The 26718-nt window shown below is 46.7% G+C and overlaps 1 protein-coding gene across 2 annotated transcripts in view; it reads right to left on the bottom strand.

Moving 5' to 3' along the window:
* The window catches only part of Bco1 (beta-carotene oxygenase 1), a 39544-nt gene extending 13468 nt beyond the window's left edge, over positions 1-26076 (bottom strand). The window contains exons 1-7 of one of the 2 annotated variants that reach the window (XM_028753098.1): positions 25869-26076; positions 23999-24127; positions 15762-15891; positions 12390-12537; positions 10303-10450; positions 7360-7583; positions 3438-3695 (exon numbers count right to left, since the gene is read on the bottom strand). In XM_028753098.1, coding sequence (XP_028608931.1) covers positions 3438-3695; positions 7360-7583; positions 10303-10450; positions 12390-12537; positions 15762-15891; positions 23999-24127; positions 25869-25932 — 1101 coding nt within the window. In that variant the 5' untranslated portion in view covers positions 25933-26076. Of the gene's footprint in view, positions 1-3437; positions 3696-7359; positions 7584-10302; positions 10451-12389; positions 12538-15761; positions 15892-16760; positions 16853-23998; positions 24128-25868 lie in introns of those variants that run through there. The other variant, XM_028753106.1, reaches the window with a different exon arrangement.
* Between the last annotated feature and the right edge of the window lie 642 nt (positions 26077-26718).

Genomic DNA, 26718 nt, shown 5'->3' with positions numbered 1-26718 from the left:
TCTCCTTTTCTCCCTCTTTCCATCCCTTCCTTCCTTCCTTTATTTCTTTTTTTAAACAAAGATTTACTTACTTTTATTTTATGTCCATCTGTGCTTTGCCTGCATGTATGTTTGTGAATGTGCCAGGCCCTTGGAACTGGAGTTATACACGGTTATGAGCTGCTATGTGGGTGCTGGGAATTGAACCTGGGTCCTTTGGAAGAGCAGCCAGTGCTCTTAACTGCTGAGCTATCTTTTCAGCTCCTTCCTTCCTTCCTTCTTTCCTTCCTTCCTTTTTTGAACAATTAAAAAACAACAACAACAACAGTTAAGGTCTCACCAGGCATCTTAGCAACCTAGCCGTTACTTGCACTTCCCCTGCCTTAGTCTCCTGAGTGCTGGGATTGTAGGCATATGCCAACATGCCCATCTGGTTGACTCCTTTCTTTCTTCAAGGTCATATTAGGAATTAAACCCAGAGTCTCAATATACTAAGCATTCTTTCTACCCTTGACTTATATTCCTATGCTGGCTAGTTTGATATCAACTTAATACAAACCAGAGTCATCCAAAAACGAGAGTCATCTGAAAGAAGGGAACCACAATTGAGAAAATGCCTCCATAAGATCAGGCTGTAGGGCATTTTCTTCATTAGTGATGGATGGAGGAGGGCCCAGATCATTGAGAGTGGAGCCACCCCTGGGCTGGTGGTCTGAGTTCTATAAGAAAGCTGACTAGGGGGCTGGAGAGATGGCTCAGTGACTAAGAGCATTGGCTGATCTTCTAAAGGTCCTGAGTTCAATTCCCAGAAGCTACACGGTGGCTTACAACCACCTGTAATGAGATTCCCTCTTCTGGCAAGCAGGTACATGTGCAGACGCAGCACTCACATAAATTCATGAAAATATAAATCTGGGAGGAAGGAAGGAAGGAAGGAAGGAAGGAAGGAAGGAAGGAAGAAAGGAAGGGAGGGAGCAGGCTATGAAGAGTAACCAGTAAGCAGTACCTCCATGGCTTCTGCATCAGCTCCTGCCTTCAGGTTCCTGCTATGCTTGAGTTCCTGTCCTAGCTTCTTTCAGTGATGAACTATGACTCATAAGCTGAGTAACCCTTTCCTCCCCAAGTCACTTTTGGTCATGGTGTTTGATCACAGCAATAGAAACCCTAACTAGGACAACCCTCAACACTAAACTCATTTTGCAAAGGCAGACCTTGGGAAGAGGCAGCCCTACCTGGAGTGACAGACCTCTGCTGGCCTCTCAGGTCTCGTTCATTGCATGCTCTCCTCCACGGTACAGCAGGAGTGCTGCTTTCCCTGGTGAGGGTCACGTTCCCTTTCACACGACTTAAAACAACCACCATAACAACAACATTACAGATGTGAATCAGGGTGATGTAAGATGTGGGATAAGCCACGGCCGAGACACATGGAGACATATTACAGAGAGGAGAGATTTTGGAGACATACAAGCCTGGTACAAATCCTGGCTCTCCAGCTTCCTGGACAAGGTTAGATGGAACCTCTGTACTGCAGAACCCAGAAATGAGGATGGGAGAAGGCCCCTTGGACTGCAGAGGACTGTTCCCCAGAAGTAAGGCCTGCAGGATGATCAACTGAATTCCTGTTCCTCTGAAGTCACAGACACACCTTTAGTGACTGGTCCAGGGTTCCAGCCTTGTGGCCTGGGACATATTCTTTTACCTCTTTGACCCTCATTTTTTGCTTTTCAACTGTAAAATGAGCCTCTCAACTTTCCCTAGAAGTTGTTTTGGTATTAGGTGATGTAAACTAAACAAAGACAAAATGCACAGCCAAGCCCCTGGCAGACAGGGCTCCTTCAGTAAATGGGAGCCGCCACGTCTTAATTGAGTTCAATTTGGTTCCATTTAAATTAATTATATCATGAAGTCAGTGAGTTCTGGAGCCAGAAGCTTCCTCTTGCTCAGAGCCATGACAGCAGCATCCTGACTGAGGAGGACTCCTGGCCCCGGGGGTTGTACACAGTGTTAAGAACAATAATTCAACAGCAGGGACATCATGCAAGCTGGTGGCGCTGGATCCCTCCCTTGGAGGATTAGCTGAATATTTAAAATGAGAGCATAGAGAGATGCCTAGATGTATAATTGGCCATACGAGGCAGAAGGCAAGAGAGTATGCACACGCTTGGCCATGTGAGAAAATGCAGTGCGGATACACGCTGCGATATGCACGAAGGAGAAAACACTCCTGAATAGGAGGAGACGCCAGACGTACCAGGCTGCCTGCTGCAAGACTCTGCCGGCATAATGCATTTGGACAGGTGACACTGTTAAGGCTGGAGGAGATCTATGATTGCCTGGGGCAAGGGGAAATTTTCTGGGGCATGGCGGCTAAAGGGTAAAGAGTACAGAATTTCTCTAAGGCTGGTAAAGAAAAAAAAATATTCAAAACTGAGGATGGGGGCGGATGCTCAACTCTGAGTACACAAAGGACAACAAACTGAATGCTTTAAATGGATGAGGTCATGGGGCTGGAGAGATGGCTCAGTGGTTAAGAGCACTGACTGCACTTCCAGAGGTCCTGAGTTCAAATCCCAGCAACCACATGGTGGCTCACAACCATCTGTAATGAGATCTGATGCCCTCTTCTGGTGTGTCTGAAGACAATTACAGTGTATTCATATATAATAAATAAATAAATCTTTAAAAAAAAATGGATGAGGTCTATAGTGTGTGGATTATATCTCAATAAAACCGTTAAAAGGTGCAGTTAAAATATACATGTACATGTGTGCATGTTATCTATCCATCTATCTATCCATCCATCCATCTATCCATCTATCCATCCATCCATCCATCTATCTATCTATCTATCTATCTATCTATCTATCTATCTAATGTGTATCCAGAGAGACTGGAGTAAACACAAACACAGTGTTCACCTTGCATGCTAGGTTTAATGGGGATCATCTGTTTGTTTGAGACAAGGTCTGGGTATGTAGCCCAGGTTGGCCTTTACCTCCTCAGAGCTGACAGCACAGCCTATGTTACCATTCCAAAGCCATTAAAAAAAAAACTTCCTTCCTTCCTTCCTTCCTTCCTTCCTTCCTTCCTTCCTTCCTTCCTTCTTTCCTTCCTCTCTCTCTCTCTCTCTCTCTCTCTCTCCCTTTCTCTCTTTCTTTTTTTCTTTCTTTCTCACTTATTTCTCTTAAAGTTTCTATAGAACACAGCTGCTTTTAGAAGAACAACAAAAACTTTTTTCAAAGTATAGTTCAGAGCTGGGGCAGGGATCTCTCTGTTGCTCAGTGGTAAATTACGTGTGAGGCCCTGGGGTCCATCCTTGCAAGCAAAGCAAAGAAAATCAAAACAAAAAAAGAAAGCCCAGTGCATTGTGGAATTTGATGTAAACCAGCATCAAGAGAAATTTCTGCCCAGATTCGGGGCTCTCCGGAAAACAGAGAATCCCCTGAACACGATACCTTGTCCATATGGAGGGGCACAGCAAACCTCCTGAGGGTAGGCACTGAGGTCAGCCTGGACTTCTCCTCGAAGTCCTTGTTCAGGTTGGCCAGGTAGAAGAGCTGATAGAGGCTGCTATCCTCATAGGCAACAACATCAAACAGGATACAGCCGTCCTCCTCATAGGCGTTGACGTGATGGAAGACCACCATGGGGTCTGTGTAGAACTTGGTTGGCACAGGCTTTCTGGTCCTCTGGTCGATGATGTGAATGTAAGTCTGAAAGAAGATGCCCACATCAGTCCAAGCACTGGTCAGCTCACCCTTGGATATTCCTGGTATGGTGATGTCACAACACCAGGAGGCCTAGCTCAGGCCATATGGATGTCCCTTTTCCCATTCTGAGCTCTGAATCCACCCAAACTGCCAGATAGATAGTGCTATTCACAATGGCTAAACTACAAAATCAACCAAGCTGTCCACCAAGAGACAAAGTTTATTTCTTTCAAAATTCTGTGTATTTTTTAAAAGAATTATTTATTTTATGTATATGAATACACTGTTCTCTTCAGACACACCAGAAGAGGGCATTGAATTCCATTAGAGATGGTTGTGAGCCTCCATGTGGTTGCTGGGAATTGAACTCAGGACCTCTGGAAGAGCAGTCACTGAGCCATTTTTCCAGCCCCCAAATTCTATATTTTGCGTATGTGTGTATGTGATCGGAAGTAGAAGGCAGAGAGGATGAACATAAAGTACATGATACATTTGAGTGAAAATATCATCGTGAATCTGCCACTTTAAATAAGTATTTCCTCATGAAAACTTAAGACAAGGGGGTTCAGAGAAAGAAGTCTCTGTTGATAAACTGTTCACTGTACAAGCTTGAGAACCCGACTGGGATCCCTAGCACGAACATGAAGAAGAAGCCAGGAGTGGTGGTTATAATCCCTAGTGCTTAGGGTTTAGGGCAGAGGCAGGAGGATTCATGTGCTTTCTGGATGAATAATCTAGCTGAATTAGCAAATTTCGGGCCAGGTAGAAACACTGTTTCAAAAATCAAAGCGTGGGTGTCTTAAGGTACAACACTGGAGGTTGATCTCTGGCCTCTTTGCTTGTGCTTAAGCATGTATGCATGTGGGCGCAAATAAGTAAATATGAAAACAAAGCAAAACAAAATGCTGTCAATCTGACAGGCAGGTAAAGCCTTCAGTGAATGGAGCCGGCCTGCAGCATTTCTGTGACATACAGGCCACAGGAGGGCAGCTTTACCACCAGGGTTGCTGGGTAGCCTTTGGGGAGGGCTCCCAGAGAGCAATGCTGTGGTTCCAGATAAGCTCACTGGAAAGTCATGCCACTAAAAAGTAGGAGCCAGGCTCCAGCTGAGACTGGAGTCCTACGGTCCTCTCTCCCATGCACTGAAGTGCAGAGCCTGCGTCCCAGGGCTGCTAGCTAAAGCCACCCACCCTGTCCTCAGGACTGCAGGGGAGTGGACCCAGGACTGGCTAGGGAGCAGCATCTGCCCCAGGTGGCCTGGCTGCCTGTGACCAGGCTAAAATCACCCTGGGTGGTAATGAGTTATCTCTACAGGTGGGTTGTCTGATACAACCTCTCCCTTTCCCTCCCTCCCCCTCTCCCCCTCTGTTATCTCTTTTGGTAGTTCTGGCTTAACCACCTTCCAGAGGAAGGAGGTGGCTTTTTTGGTCTGGTTGTTTTCTCCCCTCCCCCAGAGGCCAGGTAGGAGAGCTGTGATGTCATGAGGGTGGGGCGTGTCAGCACAGACAGGTAAGCCTGGGAGTGATTGGTTTAGACACTTTCTCTGCTGTGATTCCAACCCCCGGCTGGACACTCGGATTTTTATGAGTTTACTCCCAGCTGATTTCTGGAGCCTGAGACCCTCTGGCCCAGGGCCACCCCACAGCTACAGATTCCAGGCTTCCTGTTCTCCAAGCTCCTGGCAATAGGAGAACCCCAGTGATTCTGAAGATGGCTGCAGAGGGTATTCAACTTGAGTTGGCTTCCCTGTTCTGTTCATTCACGCTACAAATACCGAGGCCCTTCTGATACCGGGCACTTTGGGAGCCATAGCGACATAGTGACATGTAGTAGCTCCTTTCAAGGACTGTAATGTGAGCGGGGTGGAACCCACGATAAACATAAGGGCACTCGCAAGAAAAACAAACTAGGGTCGTGAGCTAGAAAAAGCCAGCCTGCGATTTCCTGTAGATAGTGTCCCCGTTTCTTCTAGGCTCCGCCCCACAGTTACCTAGCAACAGCCAGGTATGCCTGACTCACCATAAAAGAGGCTGCTTGCCCCCATCCTCACTTTCTTCGCTTTCTCTCTTACCCTCTTCCCCCTCTGTCCCTTCTCTCCCCGTTCCCCTCCCCCTCTCTTTACCTGCTCATGGCCAGCCTCTACTCCTCTCTGTCTCTCTGTCTCTCTCTCTCCCTTTCTCTGTCTCTACTCTCCTTCCCATGCCCTAAATTAACTCTATACTACCATTGTGTGGCTGGTACCCGCATGGCCCACAGAGGCACCCCCTAACCCCACACCAGACAGCACCTCCACCAAACATATCCCTGGCTTCCTTTTCTTTTCTTTTTTTTTTTTTTTTTTACAAAACACAACAAATAGGTTCAGGAAAAGGAAAGAAGGAGTGGGGAACTAGACCAGTGAGGGAGGAAGCCATCTCATTCCCAGAAGAACAGAACACCAGGAGGCCCTCAGCAGTCAGATATCAGAGAAGACATCCCCAATAAGCAAGGAGAGAGAGAGACACGTGTGAAAGGCGACTGAGGGTGGTCAACGGAGGCCTTGAATCCCATTCTGAGAAATTTCCAGAGGGTCATTATCAGTGGTGGACCTCACCTACCTCCTCCTGAGGAGACAGGGGATGCTGTTAAAGAAGGTTTCTAGCCGTTATATTTATTCCTGTAAATGGGACTGGGTGAGTATCCAGAAGTACCGATGTGGACAGTCAATGGATAATGGTGACCCTCTCCAGAATGGGGAACAGACAGGGAAAGGAGGGGGAGGGAAGATGCTGGGGAGTCTGGTGGGAAATGGATTTTAAAACAATATTATTTTGAGATAAGATCTTGTGTAGCCCAGGCTGGCCTTGAACTTGCTGTGTAGCAAAGGATGACCTTAAACTTTCTGATTCTCCAGTCTCTGCCTCCTCTGAGTTCTGGGACTGTAGGCATGCATCACTATGCCCAATTTATACAGTCGTGGAAATTGAACCCAAGGCTTCGTGTATGCTGGGCAAGTATCCTACCAGCTGAGCTACCTCGCCAGCCCAGGAAAAGGATTTTAAGGGTGGCTTTCCATACTGCTATGTTATCTGAAGAGGTAACACTGAGAATTGCTAGATGTTTGTCAAAAGCAGCAACAGCAAATACACACACACGTACATACACATGTGTTTAACATCCATCCATGCACGCACATACGCGTTACACACTCATCTGCATGTGCTTAGAACACTCATGTTCCTCTGACTGAAGGAGATGCTTTGACTCCACATCTGTGGAGTGCAGTGTCATTCTGATATGTAAGCTCACTGGTATCCAGGACTCACTCAGCCCCCCAAGACAATGAGAGTAGAGGCGCTGAAGGAGCCTTCCCAATGGACGGTCGAGGCTGTGTAGGTCCCAGCTATGGGCGAGGACTTGACCCCATAGTGGCTGTGCATCTGTGGATAGTTTGGGGGATTTTGTCTGCCCAAGATCGCATCTGTTTCGCAGGACAGTCTGCATTTGGAAGTAGGGATGTCCTAACTCAGGACCACTCTAAATGACCCATCCCAACATCAGAACTCTCAAGATGGTGGCAGCTGCCTGCAAAGGGACTAAATGGCAGCTAATGTTCCACAAGCATCCCTCAGGGTGACCTCCCTGTCAGTGCTCCTGAGGTGGGGTAGACAGACGGGGAAGACCTCACCTTGTCCTCCCTGTGGAAGGACATGCAGGAAGCCCAGCTTACTCCCCGCACGTATGCGGTGGCCATCTTGAGGATATCCAACTTAAAAGGCTGCTCCAGAAACACCACGTAGTTCTCCGTGACTCCAAAGCTGTGGTAGTAGCTGGGAGAGAGCAGCGAGCGGGAGGGGATGGAGCAGAAAACTTCTGCGTGCTTCACGGGGCTCTTCCCTTTCTTCTTGTTGCCTGGAGAAGAGCAGAGCTGGAAATCTCGCCACGGATAGCACTATCACCCACTCCGAGACTGTGTTCTCAGGAGTTCAGTGAAGAACCCACAGGCCCAGATACTGAGAGACTCCCACTAGAGTCCACTCGGGGGTGGGGGAGCTGTGGTGAACTCTGGATGTCCAGCCTGAAAAACCACTGTCTCACCCAGGGAGGCCTTGAGGGGCCAACGGTCTGCACAGCCACTGGGGGACTACACTGATCCCCCAGCTGCCTTCACAAGTACAGTCTCGAGTGGAGATGGACGCCCACTGCTTTCTATGAGGTCTGACTATTACTGCTTCTAGGGACAGTAGCCCAGGTGAGCCTCTGTGACAGACAACAGAGAGTTGGTCCTCAGGGCCTTATATAATTTAGTTACTGGCATGGTCTTTTGGCAGAAAAAAAAAAAAAAGCTGCTGACCCCTGGTGCAGAGCCATGAATATACATACCATTCTCATGAATCATGAGGGGACAGTGATCAAATGCAGAGGTTAATGTATTCCTGGGGCAAGGTCTCAGATTTCTACCAAAGTTCCCAGGGGCGCCCTTCCCACAACCCTTGTGAGGAGCCAGCATACACAATATATTCCTCGGGGATTCCACCCATTGTTCTTAAGACACCCAGTAGAGGACCATCCATTGTGATGACAGACACCCTGCCCTGTGTCTCAGGGGTGAGGTAGGTATGCACAGGCACCGAGGACAACCTGAGCTGTCATTGCCTTCCCAGACAAGGGTTCTCACTAGGACCTGGAGCCCACATATTCTACTAATGAGCCCCAAGAATTCACCTCACCAGTTTCTGCCTCTCCGGAGCTAGGATTACAGCTGCCTGTCACCACATCCGGCTTTCTACAAGGGCTCTGGGTGATCAAACTCAAATCCTCATGCTTAGAAGTCTAGCCCTCTACAGACAGGGCCATGCTTCCTTCCGAGGATGAGGGACCTTCACATGTACTGTGGCAATTCAGTTAAGCTGTAGGATGCCCCTTTCGCAGATGAGCAAATGATGTGAATGGTCTATCTCAACAATCTAAGTCATAGCTGACTTTTTCCTGTGCTATTAGGGGCAGGGGAATACCCAGAAAAGCAAGCAGTAGAGCATGGGGGAGGGGTGGGAGGTCCATACCCACTTTCTGTCCTAACCACACACAGTTCATGGGCCTCTGCTGGCACTGAAGGTAATGGCTGTGTGTGTGCTCTGTTTTCTGAGTCCTTTGTAAGCATGAATCAGCCCTGGGCAAAAGGCCTTCCCACCCAGTCCTGAGGCTGGTTTATAATGAGTTCCCTGTCAATGTCCCCACCTCTCTGCGGCCACCTGTGCACACTGTAAACAGCTGGCTAGTGGGAGGGGACACTGTGGGGCTGTGGGCTAGTTTTCTCCACAAATGAGGAGGGACACAAAGCCAGGTCTGACATGTAGAGCAAGAATGCCCTGCCCCCTCCTCTTGCATGATGTTAGGGCTCCCATGAGCCATGTGACCAACACCATGTCACCTAATCTGAGCCTCACAGTCCCCTCTGATATGAGGCTACAAGTAAAAAATGCCGGGAAGACCACAGTCTGAACTCTGAGATGCTGGACTGGACCACACACCCTTCATTGGCTTAAGTGACTTCAGTTTCACTTAATAATATTCATGGCACCTTTTGACCTGGGGGGAGCTGTGCTCCCAGCTTCTGTCACAGCTGGGCAGTTTTCTACAGCTGGCAAGGTAAAGAGCAGGCAGGTGCTATCAGGGTCACAGATATAAACTTGTTCCCTAGGCCAGAAGGTCAGGTCAAACACCCTTGAAGGCTTCATCTGCTGGGTGTGGCAACCAGGAGGGTCCTAGACAAACATAGGATGGGAGCCTCTCCCTCTTCCCCCTCAGGAACACGCAATCACTGGCCTGGGCTTTGCTCCAGGACCCGGCCCTGAGAGGAGGAGGTCCAGAAGGCTCTGGGAACAGGGTGTGGATTTTGGAGTGGATCCCAGCAGGGTTGAGCACCCCAATAGCCCTGGGAGCTTGGCTGCAGGATAGAGGGGGTGGCACAGCCTTGGCATTTAAAACGTTTGCCAGAAGACTTTTAAAAATGACTAAACTAGTAAGCTAGGGGAAAAGGTTAGAATAGGCTAAAAAGATGGGTGGATAGATATTAAATACATAGGTGGGCGGATGGATGGATGTGTACATAGGTGAACAGGTGGTCGTGTGTATGGATGGATAGATAGGTGGGTAAGTGGAGGAGTGGATGGTTTAGGGGTAGGAATGGATGAGGAGATATGTTGAGTGACAGGCAAGTAGATCAATGCCTAGATGGATGGGTGGATGAACAGATGGATGAATAGATAGATAGGTGGATGGATGAGTGATCAGGAGGGTAGGTCAGCAGGTGAACACGCAGACTGAAGGATAAATAGGTGGGTGGATGGGTGGGTGGATAAAATAGTGAATTCATGAATTGGAGTCTAAAACCAGAAAGTTAAAAGAGTGCCAGCATGTCTTTTATCCAGAGTAATCTCAGAAATGTCTCTTTTATGTGAAAGGAGAAAATCGAGTTCTTCCCAAAAGAACCTTTGCCTTCAACTAAATGACAAAACTGACTTTAAGGTCATCTGACTAATCTATGAAGCGTGTCACAAGCACAAATCCGGACTCTTCAGTCAGGGTCACCCAGCTGTCTTTGCTTTGTCAGCTCCCCAGTGTGATTTACCTGGCGCTGCGGCAGGGATCTTAAAGATCACGTATTTTGTCCTTCCTTTGTCCACAATGGATGTGCCCATGTTAAGGACATTCCCAGCCTCGTCGTAATGAGGGTGTGAGGTAGCCAGGTTTACAGCCACATACTTCCGGTAATCAACCTGTAAAATACAATAGCCACTCCGTTTTGTGAAGACTAGAAGATGGGAATCCCATGAATACCTGACTGGGCCTAGGTCTAGAATGAGGGTGGGTCTCTTTGAATATCTCCTAACTGGGAGGAAAAAGGCATAATTACCTTTAAAGACATGTCTATTCTCTTGACCGGATATGAGTTTGTACTATCTCTGTGGCAGAAGTCGGTTTCGGGGAGCTAGTGCGCCGCATGTTTTGTTTTGTTTGCTTGTTTTTGTGCCTGTAGCTCTCCCATCCCACATCCTGGTCTTGTCAGGATCCACAGCATAGAGACCGGGTGCCTCACGAAAGAAGGCTGTAAGCAATGGTGGATCGCCACCTTCCAGCCAACCTTCCAGCCAGTCTCAACCACTTCTCTGTGTCAATGCTAATTAAGTCCTTTAAATTCACCCCTGTTGGAGTCCACAGGGGCAGAGACACAGCTCCCCAGGCCTCTCGTGATTATACTCTGGAAATAGAGGTTCTAAAACCATTTACTTAAAGCAGGAATTCTACTAACAAGTTGAACAATGACCACTGCTCAGAACAGACCACTGCCGGAGAACCGTGGAATGGCTAGGCACTAGCTGTTTTCCCTTCTCCAGGATAACACAGGCAGCCAAGGCTTTGGTCGGGCTCTGGCCCTTCTGATATTTCCCAGCATGCATCAGTTGGGCCCTTGCCACCTAGTTTACAAGGAACTGGACGTAATTTCCCGGCTAAGAGAAGTGTTCAGTTTAGCAGATCGCTGAAATGCCTTATGACATCACTGTGGCTTTGAACAACTAGCTAGAGCAAACTGACATGGGAGTGTATTGATTTTCATGGGAATGTTAGCCCAGGGCTTCCCAGGAAGCGGTTCTGTCTGCGGGCGCCTTTGCTCTCTGAGTGATACCTCCCTCTGCAGGTCAGTGTGGGTAGAACACCCTGGGTCCTATAAGAACTATGGATATGGTTTTGAGTTGTACCATCTTCCAAACATACAGAAGGAAGTCCTAACCCCAGCGCTTGTGAATGTGATCTCACGTGGCAGTAGCGTCTTTGACGGTGTAATCACCACAAGATGATGTCGTACTACATGGGCTGTGTGTTTATGACTTGCGTGCTTATAGAACACAGGAAATTGGAACACACACAGACACAAAGGGAATACCATGGAACTGTGGAGGTCGAGATTCAAGTGATATTTCTATGAGCTGAGGAACACCGAGGACCGGAGGGAAATCCAGGAACTGGAAAACACAGGAAGGAGAGGACCCCCTATAACCTGCCAGAACCTGGCTGTACATATTGGATTTAGAATTGTGGCTTCCATGAATACAAGACAGTAGGTCCCTGTTATTTTAAGCCACTTAGTCTATACCACTTTTAGGGAGGAAGCTATGTTCTAAAGATTTGCTTTTATGTCTGTATTTTTAAGTGTATGTGCACGTGCGAGCGCATGCAGTACCCACACAGGCCAGAAGGGGGCATCAGATTCCCTGGAGCTAGAGTTACAAGTTGCAGCCAGGGTGCTGAGAACTGAACTCAGATCACCTGAAAGATCGTGGTACATGCTTTTTTTTTTACCACTTAGCCATCTCTCCGGCCCTGTGGGAACACATGAGAAAGTCGTCATGAGGCGATTTCACCACATGGACATCATAGAGTTTTTACGATAAGATAGCTACCGTGTCACTAGGTGGACCGATCTTTGAGATCCTCATCACGCATGTGTCCTGCAGTTAACTGAAATATACTTAAACAACACATGACTGCTGTATATAGGAACCGCTGGGAATACGGGCAGCCACAAAGTTGGACACCATGCAGTCCTTGCTGAAGTGTAACTACAAGCACCGTGCTAAGGCAGCTGAGACTTTAGAGGGGGAGGCTTGCGGGCAGCTTGTAGGTCAGGAATGGACGCTGACTATAAGCCGACCATACCTTATCTAAGGTCTCTAGAGTCTGGGGGTTGATTTTCCTGATGTAGTTGGTCTCTGTGGTCGCATAGAAGTCGTCTCCACATTTCATGATGTTGATCAGGCAGTTGTCTGTGAAATCGGGGATGGTATGGGACAAGTAGGAGAAAGCTCTGGAAAGAAAGAAAGCGGGCAGCGTTAGTGGCTGCTCCTGACCAGCTGGGAAGTTCTATCCTCTGGAAGGAAGACCTGCCTTCTCACCATTTAACATGTTCTCCTTCAGCAGTGGAGAAAAAAAACTCTAGGTATCAACGGGTCACTTGAGGAATCTGGGGGACCCAGGTATCAGGTTCCCCATACATTCCACAACATGGAGTCAGCCAGCAAGTGAGGTGCTGGGGCAGTGTGGCTACAGGTCACCCCTCCTGAGTGTCAGAAGTGCAGGGGCCTCTTCAACTAGAGCCAGCAGGAACCGGTATGCTTCCAATTATTTTAAGTAGCCAAACAGATATCAGACCTGTATCCATAATCCTCCCCAAACCTAGCAACACAGTTAATTCCTGCTTTGGTAGGATCTGAATCCTTACTGAGTTTTAAAAAATTGTACAAGAAATTATTTGTGGGGGGTTTTGTTTGTTTCTTTGTTGATTTTTTTTCTTTTGAAACAAGGATTCATTCATTCCCAGGCTAGAACCTGGAACCTTGAACCTCCACCTTCTGAGTGTTGTGGCTAGGCATGGTCACACACATGTGTGTAAACCAAACGATGTGTGACAAGGAGACAGTAGGATTGCTGGAGACTTGCTGGTAGGCAGCTTAGCTCCAAGTTTAATGAGAAACTCTTTCCAGACCTGGAGCATTACGTCTGGTTTAAGCTTGAGCTGGGGATCAAACCCAGGGCTTTGTGGGAACATTCTACTGAGCTTCATCCTCAGCCTTGGAATTCATTTTTGCCAGAAAGAAAAAGAAGAAGCTCATGTTTGTTAAGACTCCGGGTTCATTTCACCAAATGGCAAACAGGAAGAAAGAACCTAAGGGGGTTTGATATGGTACAAACGGCAAACACTGGATGCCAGCGTTGAGCGATGCTCCCCCTAGCGGCAGAGGACGTCACTGCAGGAATTCTCTTCCAGGTAAGGTTTTGGAGTCCTTCGGACCCCACTCCCTTCCTGTCTCCCTTCCCTCTGTTGACGCCGCCCCAGCTCAGCCCCATCTGCAAGGGCAAGGCGCCCTGTTCCAGAGAAGGATGATGTCAGCCTCGGAAGAGCAGAAGTGGTTTTCCTATCTTTGGCAATCCACCCTGAATCTTTCCATAGCTCTCTGGAGTGTATCTGAAGGGAGATAGGGAGAGCAGGCCTGACTCCCTGGCCAAGAATGTAATTGTTGAATGTGTATGTAATACACACATCTGCTTCATAACCCAGATGACTTCAGATGTGTTCCAGAAAAATCTCCCCACCCTCTCGTGCCTCAGCTTCCCGCCCTCTTGACTGTCCCCTCGGATCTTCTTATGTCCTGTGCAAGCAAAAATGCATCTAGACTGACTTCTGCCTTTTCCCTCCCTGAACACAGAATGCATTTATGTGCCTTGCTTTGAGAAAGAGGTGTGTGTGTGTGTTTATATGTGTATCTGTGTGTATCTGTGTGTATGTACATGTATGTGTATATGTGTGTATGTGTGCATGTGTGTATATGTGTATGTGCTTATATGTGTATGTTTGTGCATGTATGTGTGTATGTGTGTATATGTGTTCATGTGTGTATATGTGTATGTGTGTGTATATACATGTATGTGTGTATATGTGTGTATGTGTGTGTATATGTGTATGTATATACATGTATGTGTGTATATGTGTGTATGTGTGTGTATATGTGTATGTATATACATGTATGTGTGTATATGTGTGTATGTGTGTGTATATACATGTATGAGTGTATGTGTGTGGATGTGTGCATATGTGTATATGCATGTATGTGTTTATATGTGTGTTTTGTGCATATATGTGTGTATGTGTGTATGTGTGCATGTGTGTATGTGTTTATATGTACATGTTTGTGTATGTGTGCAAATGTGTGTACATGTATGTGTGTATGCATGTATATGTGTGTATGCATGTATATGTGTGTATGGATATGTGCGTATATGTGTGTGTACATGTATGTGTGTGTATGTATGTGTACTTCATATGTGTGCAGGTCCATGTACCTGTGCACATGTGCACAGTGGACTAGAGGCAGCTGTCAGCTGCCCTGCCTCTCTCTCACTCTCACACTCTCTTGAGGCAAGGTTTCTGATTAGACCTGGAGCTAGGCTGTCTGTCTGCAGACTGTTATACTGGGACTATAGGCATGCTTGTGACCATGCTTAGTTCTGGGGACTTGAACTCAGGACTCCATGCCTATCTCTCAATAAGTGCTCTGGCCCACCAGCCATCTCCCCAGCTGTACTGGCTGCTTGTGTGTGTCAACTTGACACAAGCCAGAGTCCTTAGAGAGCCCCAGTTGAGGAAATGCCTTCATGAGATCCAGCTGTAAGGCATTTTCTCAGTTCCTGATCAGTGGCAGAGGGCCCAGCCCACTGTGGGTGGTGTCATCCCTAGGCTGGTGGTCCCGGAGTGTATAATAATGCAGGGTGCAACAGCCACCAGGAGTAAGCCAGTAAGCAGCACCCCTCCGTGGCTTCTGCATCAGCTCCTGCTTCCAGGTTCCTGCCCTGTGTGAGTTCCTGTTCTGACTTCCTTGGTGATGAACAGCAACGTGGAAGTGTAAGCTGCTTCTTCAACTTACTTTTTGGCCATGGTGGTTTTTTTCCCCCCACCAAAAGAAATCCTAAGATACCAGCCCTACCCTGCTTTAAAACAACACCATCATCAACATCCTCCTTCTCCTCCTCCTCATCAACAACTTTTTAACTTCATATATCTTAGGATTGGTTTGTAGAGTACAGCTAGCAGCCTCATGTCTTTCAGCCTCGCTGAGGCAGTTTCATATACAGTCTTACTGTGTGTCTTCAACCAGACTTCTGGCAATGACATTCGGGTTGTTTGCAGCGTTTGTCATAACAAACGAAATAGCCAGGAATAACTTTGTCTATTTGTCATTTCAGACACCAGCAAGTGTATCTCTAGACCAAAGGGAACACACATTTGTAATTCTGACTGATAATGCCCAAACACCCTCCCACCAGCCAGGCAGGCGAACATCTGACAATTTGTCAAACGCTCTTTGCTTCCCTTGCTATCACTGATCGAGAGTCATGCGGCATCTGTGGTCACGGGCTGGCCACGTGGTTTTAATCTACCCCAAAGAAAACTAACAGGGGAGAAAATGTGGGCTGTTTTGAGCATCAGAAATATCCAAAAGTATAGGTTTGTCAAGATTCAGAAGGGAATGTTACTTTGAAAAAATGTTTTTGCAGGGATCTGGGTAGGCCATTGTCCCGAACTCAGACACCACGATTCTGTTGGCCTCGATATTGGCGTTGTAGGTATCACTCTGCAGGTATTTGCTCCTGTAGAAGACCTCCCCTGAAACAGAAGCAGACGCTTGTCAGCCTGACACCTTCGGGGACCTATGAAATTGATGTCAGCCATTCTAGGGGCTTTACTGGGGTCCAGAGGGAGGTTCATTGACCTAGACCAGCCTCTTTCATGCAAATGTGTACTAGGGAATTTGAAGTGTAAGTTCATTTGCACACATTAAAAAAAAGGGGAGAAGCCGGGCGGTGGTGGCACACGCCTTTAATCCCAGCACTTGGGAGGCAGAGGCAGGTGGATTTCTGAGTTCGAGAGTTCGAGGCCAGCCTGGTCTACAGAGTGAGTTCCAGAACAGCCAGGACTACACAGAGAAACCCTGTCTCGAAAAACCAAAAAAAAAAAAAAAAAAAAAGGGGAGGGGGAACTGGAGAGATGGCTCAGTGGTTAAGAGCACTAACTGCTCTTTCAGAGGTCTTGAGTTCAATTCCCAGCAACCACATGGTGGTTCACAACCATCTGTAATGGGATCAGATGCCCTCTTCTGGTGTGTCTGAAGAGAACTACAGTGTACTCATATACATCAAATAAATAAATAAATCAAATAAATACATCAAATAAATAAATAAATAAACAAACTTTAAAAAAAAGTGGGTGTGTTTTGTGTGTGTCAGAGAGAGAAAGGGGACAGGGCAGGAAAGGGAGAGGGAGAAGGAGAGGTGGAGGGGGAAAAGAAGGAGATGGGAAGGGAGGGGGGGGGGGGAAGGAGAATGGACAGGGGCAGGGGGAGGGAGATTGGAAGAGAGGGAAGGTGGGAGGGGAAGGAGAGGATGACCCTGGTTTTAAGAGCCAGAGGCTGAGAGGACAGAGTGAAACAGTGCCTTCCGGACTCAATAGAACTGCTGAACTCAGGGACTCAGTACCTGTTTGCCTGCATGACATCAAGACAGTCAACATGCATAGAGATGGACTCATGACCTCCACTCCTGGATAAAGAACCATTGGCAGTTGTGAGCTGCAAACAGAGAGGCAGAGAGAGACAGAGAGAGAGAGAGAGAGAGAGAGAGAGAGAGAGAGAGAGAGAGAGAGAGAGAGAGGAGAGTCAATTCTCTTTAGAGGTGTGATCCCTGTAGGTTTTGCAGGCTCCACTGGATAGCCGAACACCAGTATATACATATGGGCGGCACTAATTAGACTTGGTGGGTTATAAAAATGAAGTAAGACAAAAGATGAGAAGGGGGCGTGGGGGAGATGACTCCATGGATAAAGGCACCTGCTGATAAGTCTGATGACCCAAGTTTGATCCCCAGAACCCACATGGTGGAAGGAAAGAACTCTGTCCCACCCCCATGCATGCATGCACTTGTATGTACACACACACACACACACACACACAAATAAAATATGAAATGAAATATTCTGCCTCTTCCAACCCCCTCTCCCCACAGATGGAGGGAGAGCTAGCCTTGCCCCTCACCTGCTGCAGTGCTCAGGAGAGCAGCCCTGAACCTTGTCTGCTCAGCACAGTGGAGCTGGCCCTGGTGTTGTGGGTGCAGGTGAGCTTGCCTCAAAGGCATGAGAGCTGGAAAGCAGGCCCTACCCTTTGCCAGCTGTGTCATTAGGTGAGCTAGCCAGGGCAGTGCTGGAGAGCTGGCTCTGGTGGTATGGGTATGGGAAAGCTGACAGGCTGACCAACTCAGCAACCATCCAGGCCCAGATTCAGGGCTTTGAGTTGGCTCACCCCAACATCTATCCCATCTATGCCTCCATAATGCCCATGAAGGGCCTGGTCCTGCAGATTCAAAGCTGCAGAATATCCATGACACAGGGCAACAATAGGATATCTGAGACGAGTTCTAGTGAGTACTAATAGTGTTGCAGAACCCAGAGACCTAGAAGGAAACCAATAACTCATTACAATGAACATTTGTTGCAGGATATCAGATCGCACTGTGAACTCTGAGACTTTGTTATTTACTGAAAAAAAAAAAGCAGTTTCTAGTTGTGGTGTGGCTTAGCCCTTAGTACACTTCTTTAATCCCAAACAATGAAGGTAAAGTTAGTTTGCAGAAGGAGGCAGCTATGTTTGAAAGTGACTTCTAATTGAGGGACAGACAAAGTGATGAATCAGGGAAAGATTTGACAGAATAAGATCTGCCCAACTCTCATGAGAAGAGAGAGAGGAGAGGGAAGCTACTAAAGGGAGTGGTGCAGAGAGGGAGAAGAGGAGGCAGTTTTACCAGGACAGTTAGTTATAGAGTCAGGCTGCAGTGAGAGAGAACAAGCTAGATACAGATGAAGACAGAATGAGCCAGAGAATGAGAAGGAGCCAGAAGATTAGAACAGATTGCCAGAGTTAGTATGAGGCCAAGTAGAGCAATTCAGGTGAAGCTGAGGGAAGCCAGATTGAAACAGTCAGTGTAGAGAGGAGATTTGAGCCAGAACAGCTGAGCTGACCAGCCAGTCGGAGTTTAGAAAGAACTAGAAAGGGTGAGCTTATTCAGCATCAGGTCTCAGAGGCTGAAAACATTCTAGGCCTAGATTAAATTGTACAGAGGCTAGAAGCTTCCAGGATTTGACCTAGGTTAGCAGGCAGAAGCAGTTACTTTCAGAGACACTTGCAATACAGACAAATAAAAGATACATTTACAAACATTTGCAAGTAAAGATGTTTGACAAAATGGCATACTATGTAACACGCATGACACTCAAAAGAAAAAGAAACAATAATAACCTTGCTTTGAAAGCTACAGTATATAACACACCGATGATTATTGCAAGATGATGATGATGATTTTTTCTTTTGAGGGGGAGGTTGAAAGTGTGGAGGGCAGATACAAAGGGACCAGAAGATGAATAGGATTGGGGTGCATGATGTGAAACTCACAAAGGGATCAATAAAAAGTTAAACTAAAGAAATGTTTTGAAGAAAAAAAATACCCAAAGTTGTTGGGATCGGAGAGATGGCTCAGTGACTGCTTTTCCAGAGGTCCTGAGTTCAATTCCCAGCAATCACATAGTTACTTAACCATCTGTAACAGGATTGGATGCCCTCTTCTGGTGTGTCTGAAGACAGTGCACGCATATACATAAAATAAATAAATAAGTCTTTAAAAAAAAAAACCAAACTAACCTAAGTTGCCAATCAGCAGGTACATAAGAGAAATTATAGACACTTGAATGTGAACTTTCTTAACACATGAAGTACAAATGCGACCATTCTCACTGATACAGTTGAGGTGTGGAGAGGTTCAACTGTAAACTGCACAACTTTTGAACAGTAATGGATTCCTAGGCTGGTAATGAACCTAGAAATGGCCGCTCACAGTCAGGGTCTGAACACAGCAATTCAGTCAACTGGACTCTACTGATAATACATCTCACACAGGTCGTGCCTGAGCTAATAAAGAGGATATGAAGAGTGTCCCATACAATGGCAAGCCCTCTCCCTCGTGATCACTCTGGTGACTCCCAACAGCACCGATGGCTGCACCCTCGGGTGTATTTTTGTCTTTCTCCAGAGGACCGAGTGTACATTTCTATGGAAACCACGTCCATTCTCCACGTAAGAGGACTAATGCCTGTAATAGTAACACCAGCCTCATGGGATTGTAGTCATTTCAGGCAACCATCTCTCTAGCTCCTAAAGTCAGCAATTTCAACGAGGTAAGATACCGTGAGGTGTCTGGCCGCAGGGCACACAGCATACATGTTCTGATGGTTCACTGTCACTGTCAACTTCAGAATGCCTTAGGAGACAGACCTCTGGTCAGATCTCAGAGGCTGTTTCCAGAGAGGTTTAACTGAAGGAAGAAGATCCATTCTGAATGCGTGTAGGGCCATCCTATTGGCTGGGGGCTTGATCGGAATGTTGAAGAAAGTGGGCTGAGCTTTCGTCTCTCTACTTCCCGACTGTGGGTGCAGTGTGACCAGTGTCTGGCTCTCCTGCCAGCAGGCTTTCCTTGACAAACTGTGAGTCCCAAATAAACCCTTTCTTCCACTGTAAGCTGCGTTTGTCACAGTGATAAACAAATGTATCTTATTCACAGATGTTGGCTGCTAAATTCTAGATGGTCAGGGAGGACTCTTGATGTTTAAGGCTGGAAACTTGCCTGGGGGATGAGCCTGATGTTGGTCCCCAGCCAAGTGCCGCATTGAACAAAGACCCACTTTAGAGCTGCTCTGTCCTTCTTTGGTCACGCCGCCTTCTAGATGCCACCATCCACATGGCACTGGCTAAGGTTTGTGCATCCCCGGGATGCTTGGCATAAAAGGCGAATTCTTTTCGCTTGAAATGTAAACTTTCAGGCCAGACCATCCACTTCCTATAAACACGGAACTGTGGGATCCCGGAGCACTGGAGGCCCTGAGAGAAAGTAGCTCTGGAAATGCTTAAGGCTGAAGCTGGAGCATGAGATTAAAGTCACCAAGCCACGGCCTGCCTGCTGTCACAAGTCCTACACCCCAAATGAAGGGACACAGTACACAGAAATCTCCTGCTTGGTGTCTTCAAGAACTGGGTCAAGTCTGAAAGCTTTGTGATTAAGGCCAGAATGCCGGTGTGTACCCACATCTTCATAAAAATCCAAACACACATGTGTGTACCCACCTACACTGACATACAATACACATACTTGTATAGTCCACATTCCCCAACATGCACACACACACATACACACACATACACACATACACACATACACCCACATGCTCAGACATACACCACATATACTTGTATGTACACACACTCCAATATACACCACAATGCTGTGTACACCCATACACTCTGACACACACCACACATACAGTGTCTATCCACATTCCTAACACACACACACACACACACACATCACACACACACATGTACACCCCTACTACCCCAACTTGCACCACACATATATGTACACACCCATACACACACAATCAACACACACTACATACACTTGTGTGTACCCATATACCCTGACACACATGCACACACTACCACCCCCCATGCGAGTACCATACCACCCACTCTTGCACACGCACACCAACACTCAAATCCTAGTGGGATGACTTTGTCTCCTAGAAACAGTCTCTTTGCTGAGAGACCTGACATCATCCACTGCCCCTGCTTTAAGCAAAGCTCTCTATTCGATGTCCTTGAAATTTAGACAAAGGAATCCATTCTCTATCCTTCTCTAGCTTCACTCCTCTCTGCTGCTTCCCTTTATCCAGTCTTTGCTAGGTTTTGTTTTTTGTTTTAAGACAGAGTGTCACTATGTAGCCCTGACTGTTGTAGAATTCACTTTGTAGACCGGGCTGGGGTTGAACTCACAGAGACCCAGCTGCTCCTGTGTAGTTAAACTTTTGGCTACTTGTGGGTTCTTTCTTTCACCTTCTACTTCTACCCTTTAACCCTGTAATGCTAGGTAGGAGAGAAAAAAGGATAGAAGGGAAAGGGGGTGAGGATATTGTCAGACGTCTTCCTGCTGATTAGGGTTATTGAGTTCTTTGGGGGGAAGTTGATCAATACCAGGATATCTAATTTCTTCTTTTTGTCGCTTTGTGCATAACGATTTGACAAACCGCAACCTACAGCATCCAACCACCAACCAAACAGCCAGGACCCTAGCGTTTATCTACCCTCTGATGAGTCCCCAGAATTCCAAACATCACACAATTGCAGAACTCTCTGCAGCTGGTAAAATCACGCCCCATGCTATAGCACCAAGCAAATCATAGTCACCTGCTGTGAAGCAGCCCCATATCCCAACACCTGGGATTAAGACAAAAACATAATCTTTCTGTGTTTATTTTCTTTTTTTGTTTTGTTTTTCGAGACAGGGTTTCTCTGTATAGCCCTGGCTGTCCTGGAACTCACTCTGTAGACCAGGCTGGCCTCGAACTCAGAAATCCGCCTGCCTCTGCCTCCCAAGTGCTGGGATTAAAGGCGTGTGCCACCACTGCCCGGCATCTTTCTGTGCTTTTAAAGAAACCAAAATTCTCACTATACTTCCGCCTCCCGAATGCTGAGATTAAAGCTGTGCACCACCACGCCATCCTGGCCCTCAATTTCTTAAAAGCTAAGTGTGCTAATAAAACGAACAGTTTCAAAGCATGAAAACCATTACGAAATGCTAGTAAACAAAAAAGATGTCTAACCTCACTAGCCATCAGAAGAACGAAATCAAAGCTACGTTGAGGTTTCATCTAACCTCAGAGAAAACGGCAGTCATGAAACCGACAAGGGCTGGCCAGGATCCACTCCTGTGGGAACGAAAACTAGTTTGGCCACTCAAAGTCAGTTTGAGGTTCCTCAAAAAGTAAGAATGAAGGCTACAGAGCTAGATCCTCATTTAAGAGTGCCTGATGGTGGGTGGTTCCCAATCACCTGTAACTCTAGCGCCCTCTTCTGGACCCCTTGGGTACTGCGCTCACATGCGCAAACCCACGTACAGATGTAAGAACATACACATCATTAAAAATAAATCTTAAGAAACAAAACTAAAACTAGATTTACCACATGACCCAGCTACACCACTCCTGGCTATTTATACACCCCGGAGACACCAGTATATCCATGTTTACTGCAGCGCTATCACAATAGCTCTCCTGGGACCCACCTAGGTGTCCAACATCAGAGGAATGGGTAGAGAAAATTTGGTGTGTGCATACAAGTCAATTTTCTTTCAGCTATAAAGAATGAGGTTGTGTCATTTGCAGAAAGAAGTATGGAGGCGGGGGACTGTTGTATTAAGTGAATTAAATCAGCCTCAGAAAGATAAATATTGTAGGTTTCTTCTCATTTGTGATCCTGGATCTTATAGAGTCACAAAATATCATATACATATACATACATATGTGCATACATTTGTACACATATACAAATATAGAGTACACATAGAGTCACATAAAATAATATACATACATATATATGCACACAAAATACATATACATACATATATATGTACACACATACATATATAGAGTACACATACAGTCACATAAAATCATACACATATACATACATACATACATGCATAATATGTATACACACATATATAGAGTACACATAGTCACACAAAATCACATACATATATACATATATATGTATACACACATAGAGAGAATACACATAGATCATATAAAAGCATATACATACATACATATATATGCACATACACATATATGTAATAAAAGCAGAAGTGAAACTGTCTAGGAGACAAAAGGGAAGGGTGAGAAGAAGAGAGTGTAAAAGAATGTGGGAGGTAGGTTCAACATGATTCATACCTGTATGAGATTTATTAAAATAAAAAAACAAAAATCTAAAGAATGAAAGGCCCCCATAAAGTACTCAAAACACAAAATGAACACCCCCCATTTCCTCCTTTATCCCTTGACCCCAATTTCCCTGCACATGTCTCTTCTCAACTAGGCAGGAGGAACTTGATATTCTGTGTTTCTACCTCCATGTTACACAGTGGGGAGCCAGTGGGAGTCTCAGAGGAGACGAGAGGCCTGGCTGGCAATCTGAGGACCCTTAGAGGACTGGGTTGCCAATGGGAGAGACACACAGTCATGATGGTTAGGGCAAGCGGTGTACCCCGCTTACTTCTTCTCGGTCTAGCCTCTTCTTGTTCTGATCAGCAGCATGTCTGAGTTCTAGCTTGCCCCCTTTCCTGTTGTTGCTCATCCCACGGCAGATTCTAGCATAAGATGCAATGATGAAGAACCCTGGGCATCTTTCCAGAGAATCTTTTGCGGTGAGCTGTGTGATGCTTTCTACAGGATAAGCCTGCATCTGAACCCTGCAGTACCTGTGTGATGGGGAGGGACTTTGTAAGTCTTACTCAGCTAACACTTTAGGGTTGCGTGACTGGTCACAATGGCATTATAGAGTCCTTGTAAGACTCTGAGTCCTGGTTTGAGACAGGGAGGTGGCCACAAGCCAAGGGTACAGCCACCTTCTGAAATCGTGTGAAGGCGAGGCACTGTGTTCTCCCCAGAGCTTCCAGAAAAAAACCCAACCCCGCCAATACTTTGGGGATCGACCCAGTGAGATCAATTTCAGACTTCTGACCCTCCAGAATGGAAAGAGAACAAACTCTTATTGTTTCGGGCCACGGAGTCAGCCTTGTATCTGTTACCATGACAACAGCCAACTCATGCCAGATCTTACCATCTCTGATGGAGAAACTGTGGAGAAGGGCCAGGCCATCAAACCAATGGTTGTACTTGCTGTCTCCCACTGTGTGCATCCCAGGCCCGTTTCGGAGCAGGGTCCCCTGCAGCCATGTTGGAATGCTGCCTGATAAAAGATAAACTGTTTAGTTGCCAGATTCCATGACCAAACTGAAAAATCTCGAAAAAAAAAAATGGGTGGGGTGGGGATGGAATGGGGGAGGGTCATGAAAAAGAACTGAGTGTACAGAGTGTACTATTCATTATCTGTCCGTGTACTCCACAGTCCTTTTCTAGAAAAGGTACAACATGGGAGACAATTTGCTAGCACTGAAGAGGACCAAGGAGAACAGACACTGTCCCTAGTCTGAAATCGCCCACTGTACATTAAGATATAGAAGAATAGACTCCAAACACATTGCACCAGAGGCAGTGCTGCAGCCCGGAGCTATGCAGAACAGAAGTGCCACACTTGGCTAAGAGCCATGAAGCAGTGGCTTTCTGGAGGTGATATGCTGGGTCTTGAGGGGGAACATTTGCCTCACAGCATGAACGAATATTCTAGAGGCTAGGGAGATAGCTTGGTGGATAAAGCACTTACCACACAAGCAGGAGGTTCTGAGCTTGCCTTCCAAACCCATGTGAAAAAAATGTCAGGCATGATAGATAACATGGGTTTGTCATCCCAGTGCTGGGGAGGCAGAGACAGGAGGATTCCTGGGACTTGTTAGTCAGTCTAGACAAACTGGTAAGTTCCAGGTCGGTGAGAGGTCTTGTTTCAAGTAACGACTTGAGGATGGCACCAGAGCCTGACTTTGGGCCTTGGTGCATGTAAGTTTAGAGGACAACTTGCAGGAGCTGTCTCCTTCCACTATTTACGAAGAGCATGCCATGGGGAACAAGCTGATAAGCATTCCCCATGGCCTCTGCACCAACTCCTGCCTTTAGGTTCCTGCCCTGTTTGAGTTCCTGTCCCGACTTCTTAGGTGATAAACAGGGAGGCGGAAGTGGAAGTCAAATAAACCCTTTCCTCCCTGAGTTGCTTTGGTCATGATGTTTTATCACAGCGATAGTAACCTTGACTAAGACATCTGTCTCACAAAAACTTAAGAGAGGGTTAGAAAAGATGGTGCAGTGCCTAAGAGCACACACTGCTTTTCCAGCTCCAGAGGACCCGGGTTCGATTCCCAGTGCCCACTGTAGCTCATGACTACCTGTAACTCTAGCCCTAGGGAGTCTAACACCTCTGGTTTTCCTAGACACCTGTATTCATATGCACACACCACACATAGATATAGACATATACACATGATTAAAGATACTAAAAGCTTTTAAAAAGGGTAATATACTCAAAGAATGATACTGTAAATTTTTCCTTTATATTTTAAAAGTCAACCAAATGTGTGTAATTTAATATATATACATTCACACACAGAGTTGTAGATTGAATCATAAAAAATATACACAAAATCTGGGAATGTTCCCAACAACTTCTAAGGCAATTCCTTGGAAAACTCCACCTAAGGGCCGTTGAGATGGCATAGCAGGTAAAGACGCTTGCAGCCAAGTCTGACAACCTGGGTTCAATCCCTGGGACCAACATGGTGGAAAGAACCAACTCCTGCAAGTTGTTCTCTGGTCTCTCCCACTTGCACCGTGGCTATCGGAGCATTCCCAACTGGAGACAGAGAGAAGGAATTGCTCTCCCCATGGACACTGCGTTACAGTGGGCAAACACACCCCATTGGTTACAGAGACTGTTTCTGGATCCTGGCTCATCTAGTTCCCGTATATGGGTTTCCAGGCTTCCAGAAGCAACTTCTAACACAGAGGGGGGAAAAATGCCCATCTAAATACGGAAGTCTCACCTGTCACTTTGGCCTGCACTGGCTCCAGCTGTTCTTTCTTATTCCAGCCAAATATTATCTCCATGGAACCGGTGGGCGGCAGTAAGGAGGAGGTTACTGGAATAGACACAAAGCCCCGCGTGCTCAAAGCCTCCTCTCTTCCTGCCCTCTGCTCCTTGAAGGCTCCATCTATCCCTGTACACTCCGTCTCTTCCTCTGCTTCACTCTCCTCTGCTGGCCAGTGTTTCTGCCTGCAGCCGGAAGCTGCTGGGTAATTTATTCAGTTTTGGGTCAAAGGTCAGTTCCCAAGCCATGTGTTACTGCTAATCTTTAATCCCATTAGTGTTTTTCCAACGCCTCCTCTCCGATTTCACTTTTAGCTTAGCCAAGGAAGGCTCCGCTCTAAGCCGGAGGAGACGATTTGGTGCATTCTGCTGAGTTTGCCTGAGCTAGCCCATCCTGAGAACTGGATGTGTTTATGGTTAGAGCAGGGAGAACAGCATTTGGGGCCAGCAAAGGCTCTTCAAACAAGGGAACCATCAAAGGCACTGACCACTCTATTGCAAGGTGTGGGTTGGTGACATCTTTGCCTCCTGCAAACACAGAGAAGGCTTTGATTTTAACCTGGGGCCTGGTCCCTTCCCACTCTTAAAAACTGTGTCAGTGGACACTTGATTGGTTTTCTTTTTGGAAGGAGGGCACGAAAATTTGTCATGTGACCATTTAAGAAGCAAAACAGGGAAGACAAAGACTGACTTTACCAGAAACCAACGGATGGTTAAAACACAAAGCACCGTCAGGGCCTGTGCACTCCTGAGGCTTTGGGTTTTGCCCGGAGCACCCGCACGAATTCCAGAGCTAGTGGGCAGAG

This window comes from Grammomys surdaster, unplaced genomic scaffold, assembly GCF_004785775.1.
Source record: "Grammomys surdaster isolate TR1022 unplaced genomic scaffold, NIH_TR_1.0 128, whole genome shotgun sequence".
NCBI lineage: Eukaryota > Metazoa > Chordata > Mammalia > Rodentia > Muridae > Grammomys > Grammomys surdaster.
This window is presented reverse-complemented; position numbering and strand designations above follow the sequence as displayed.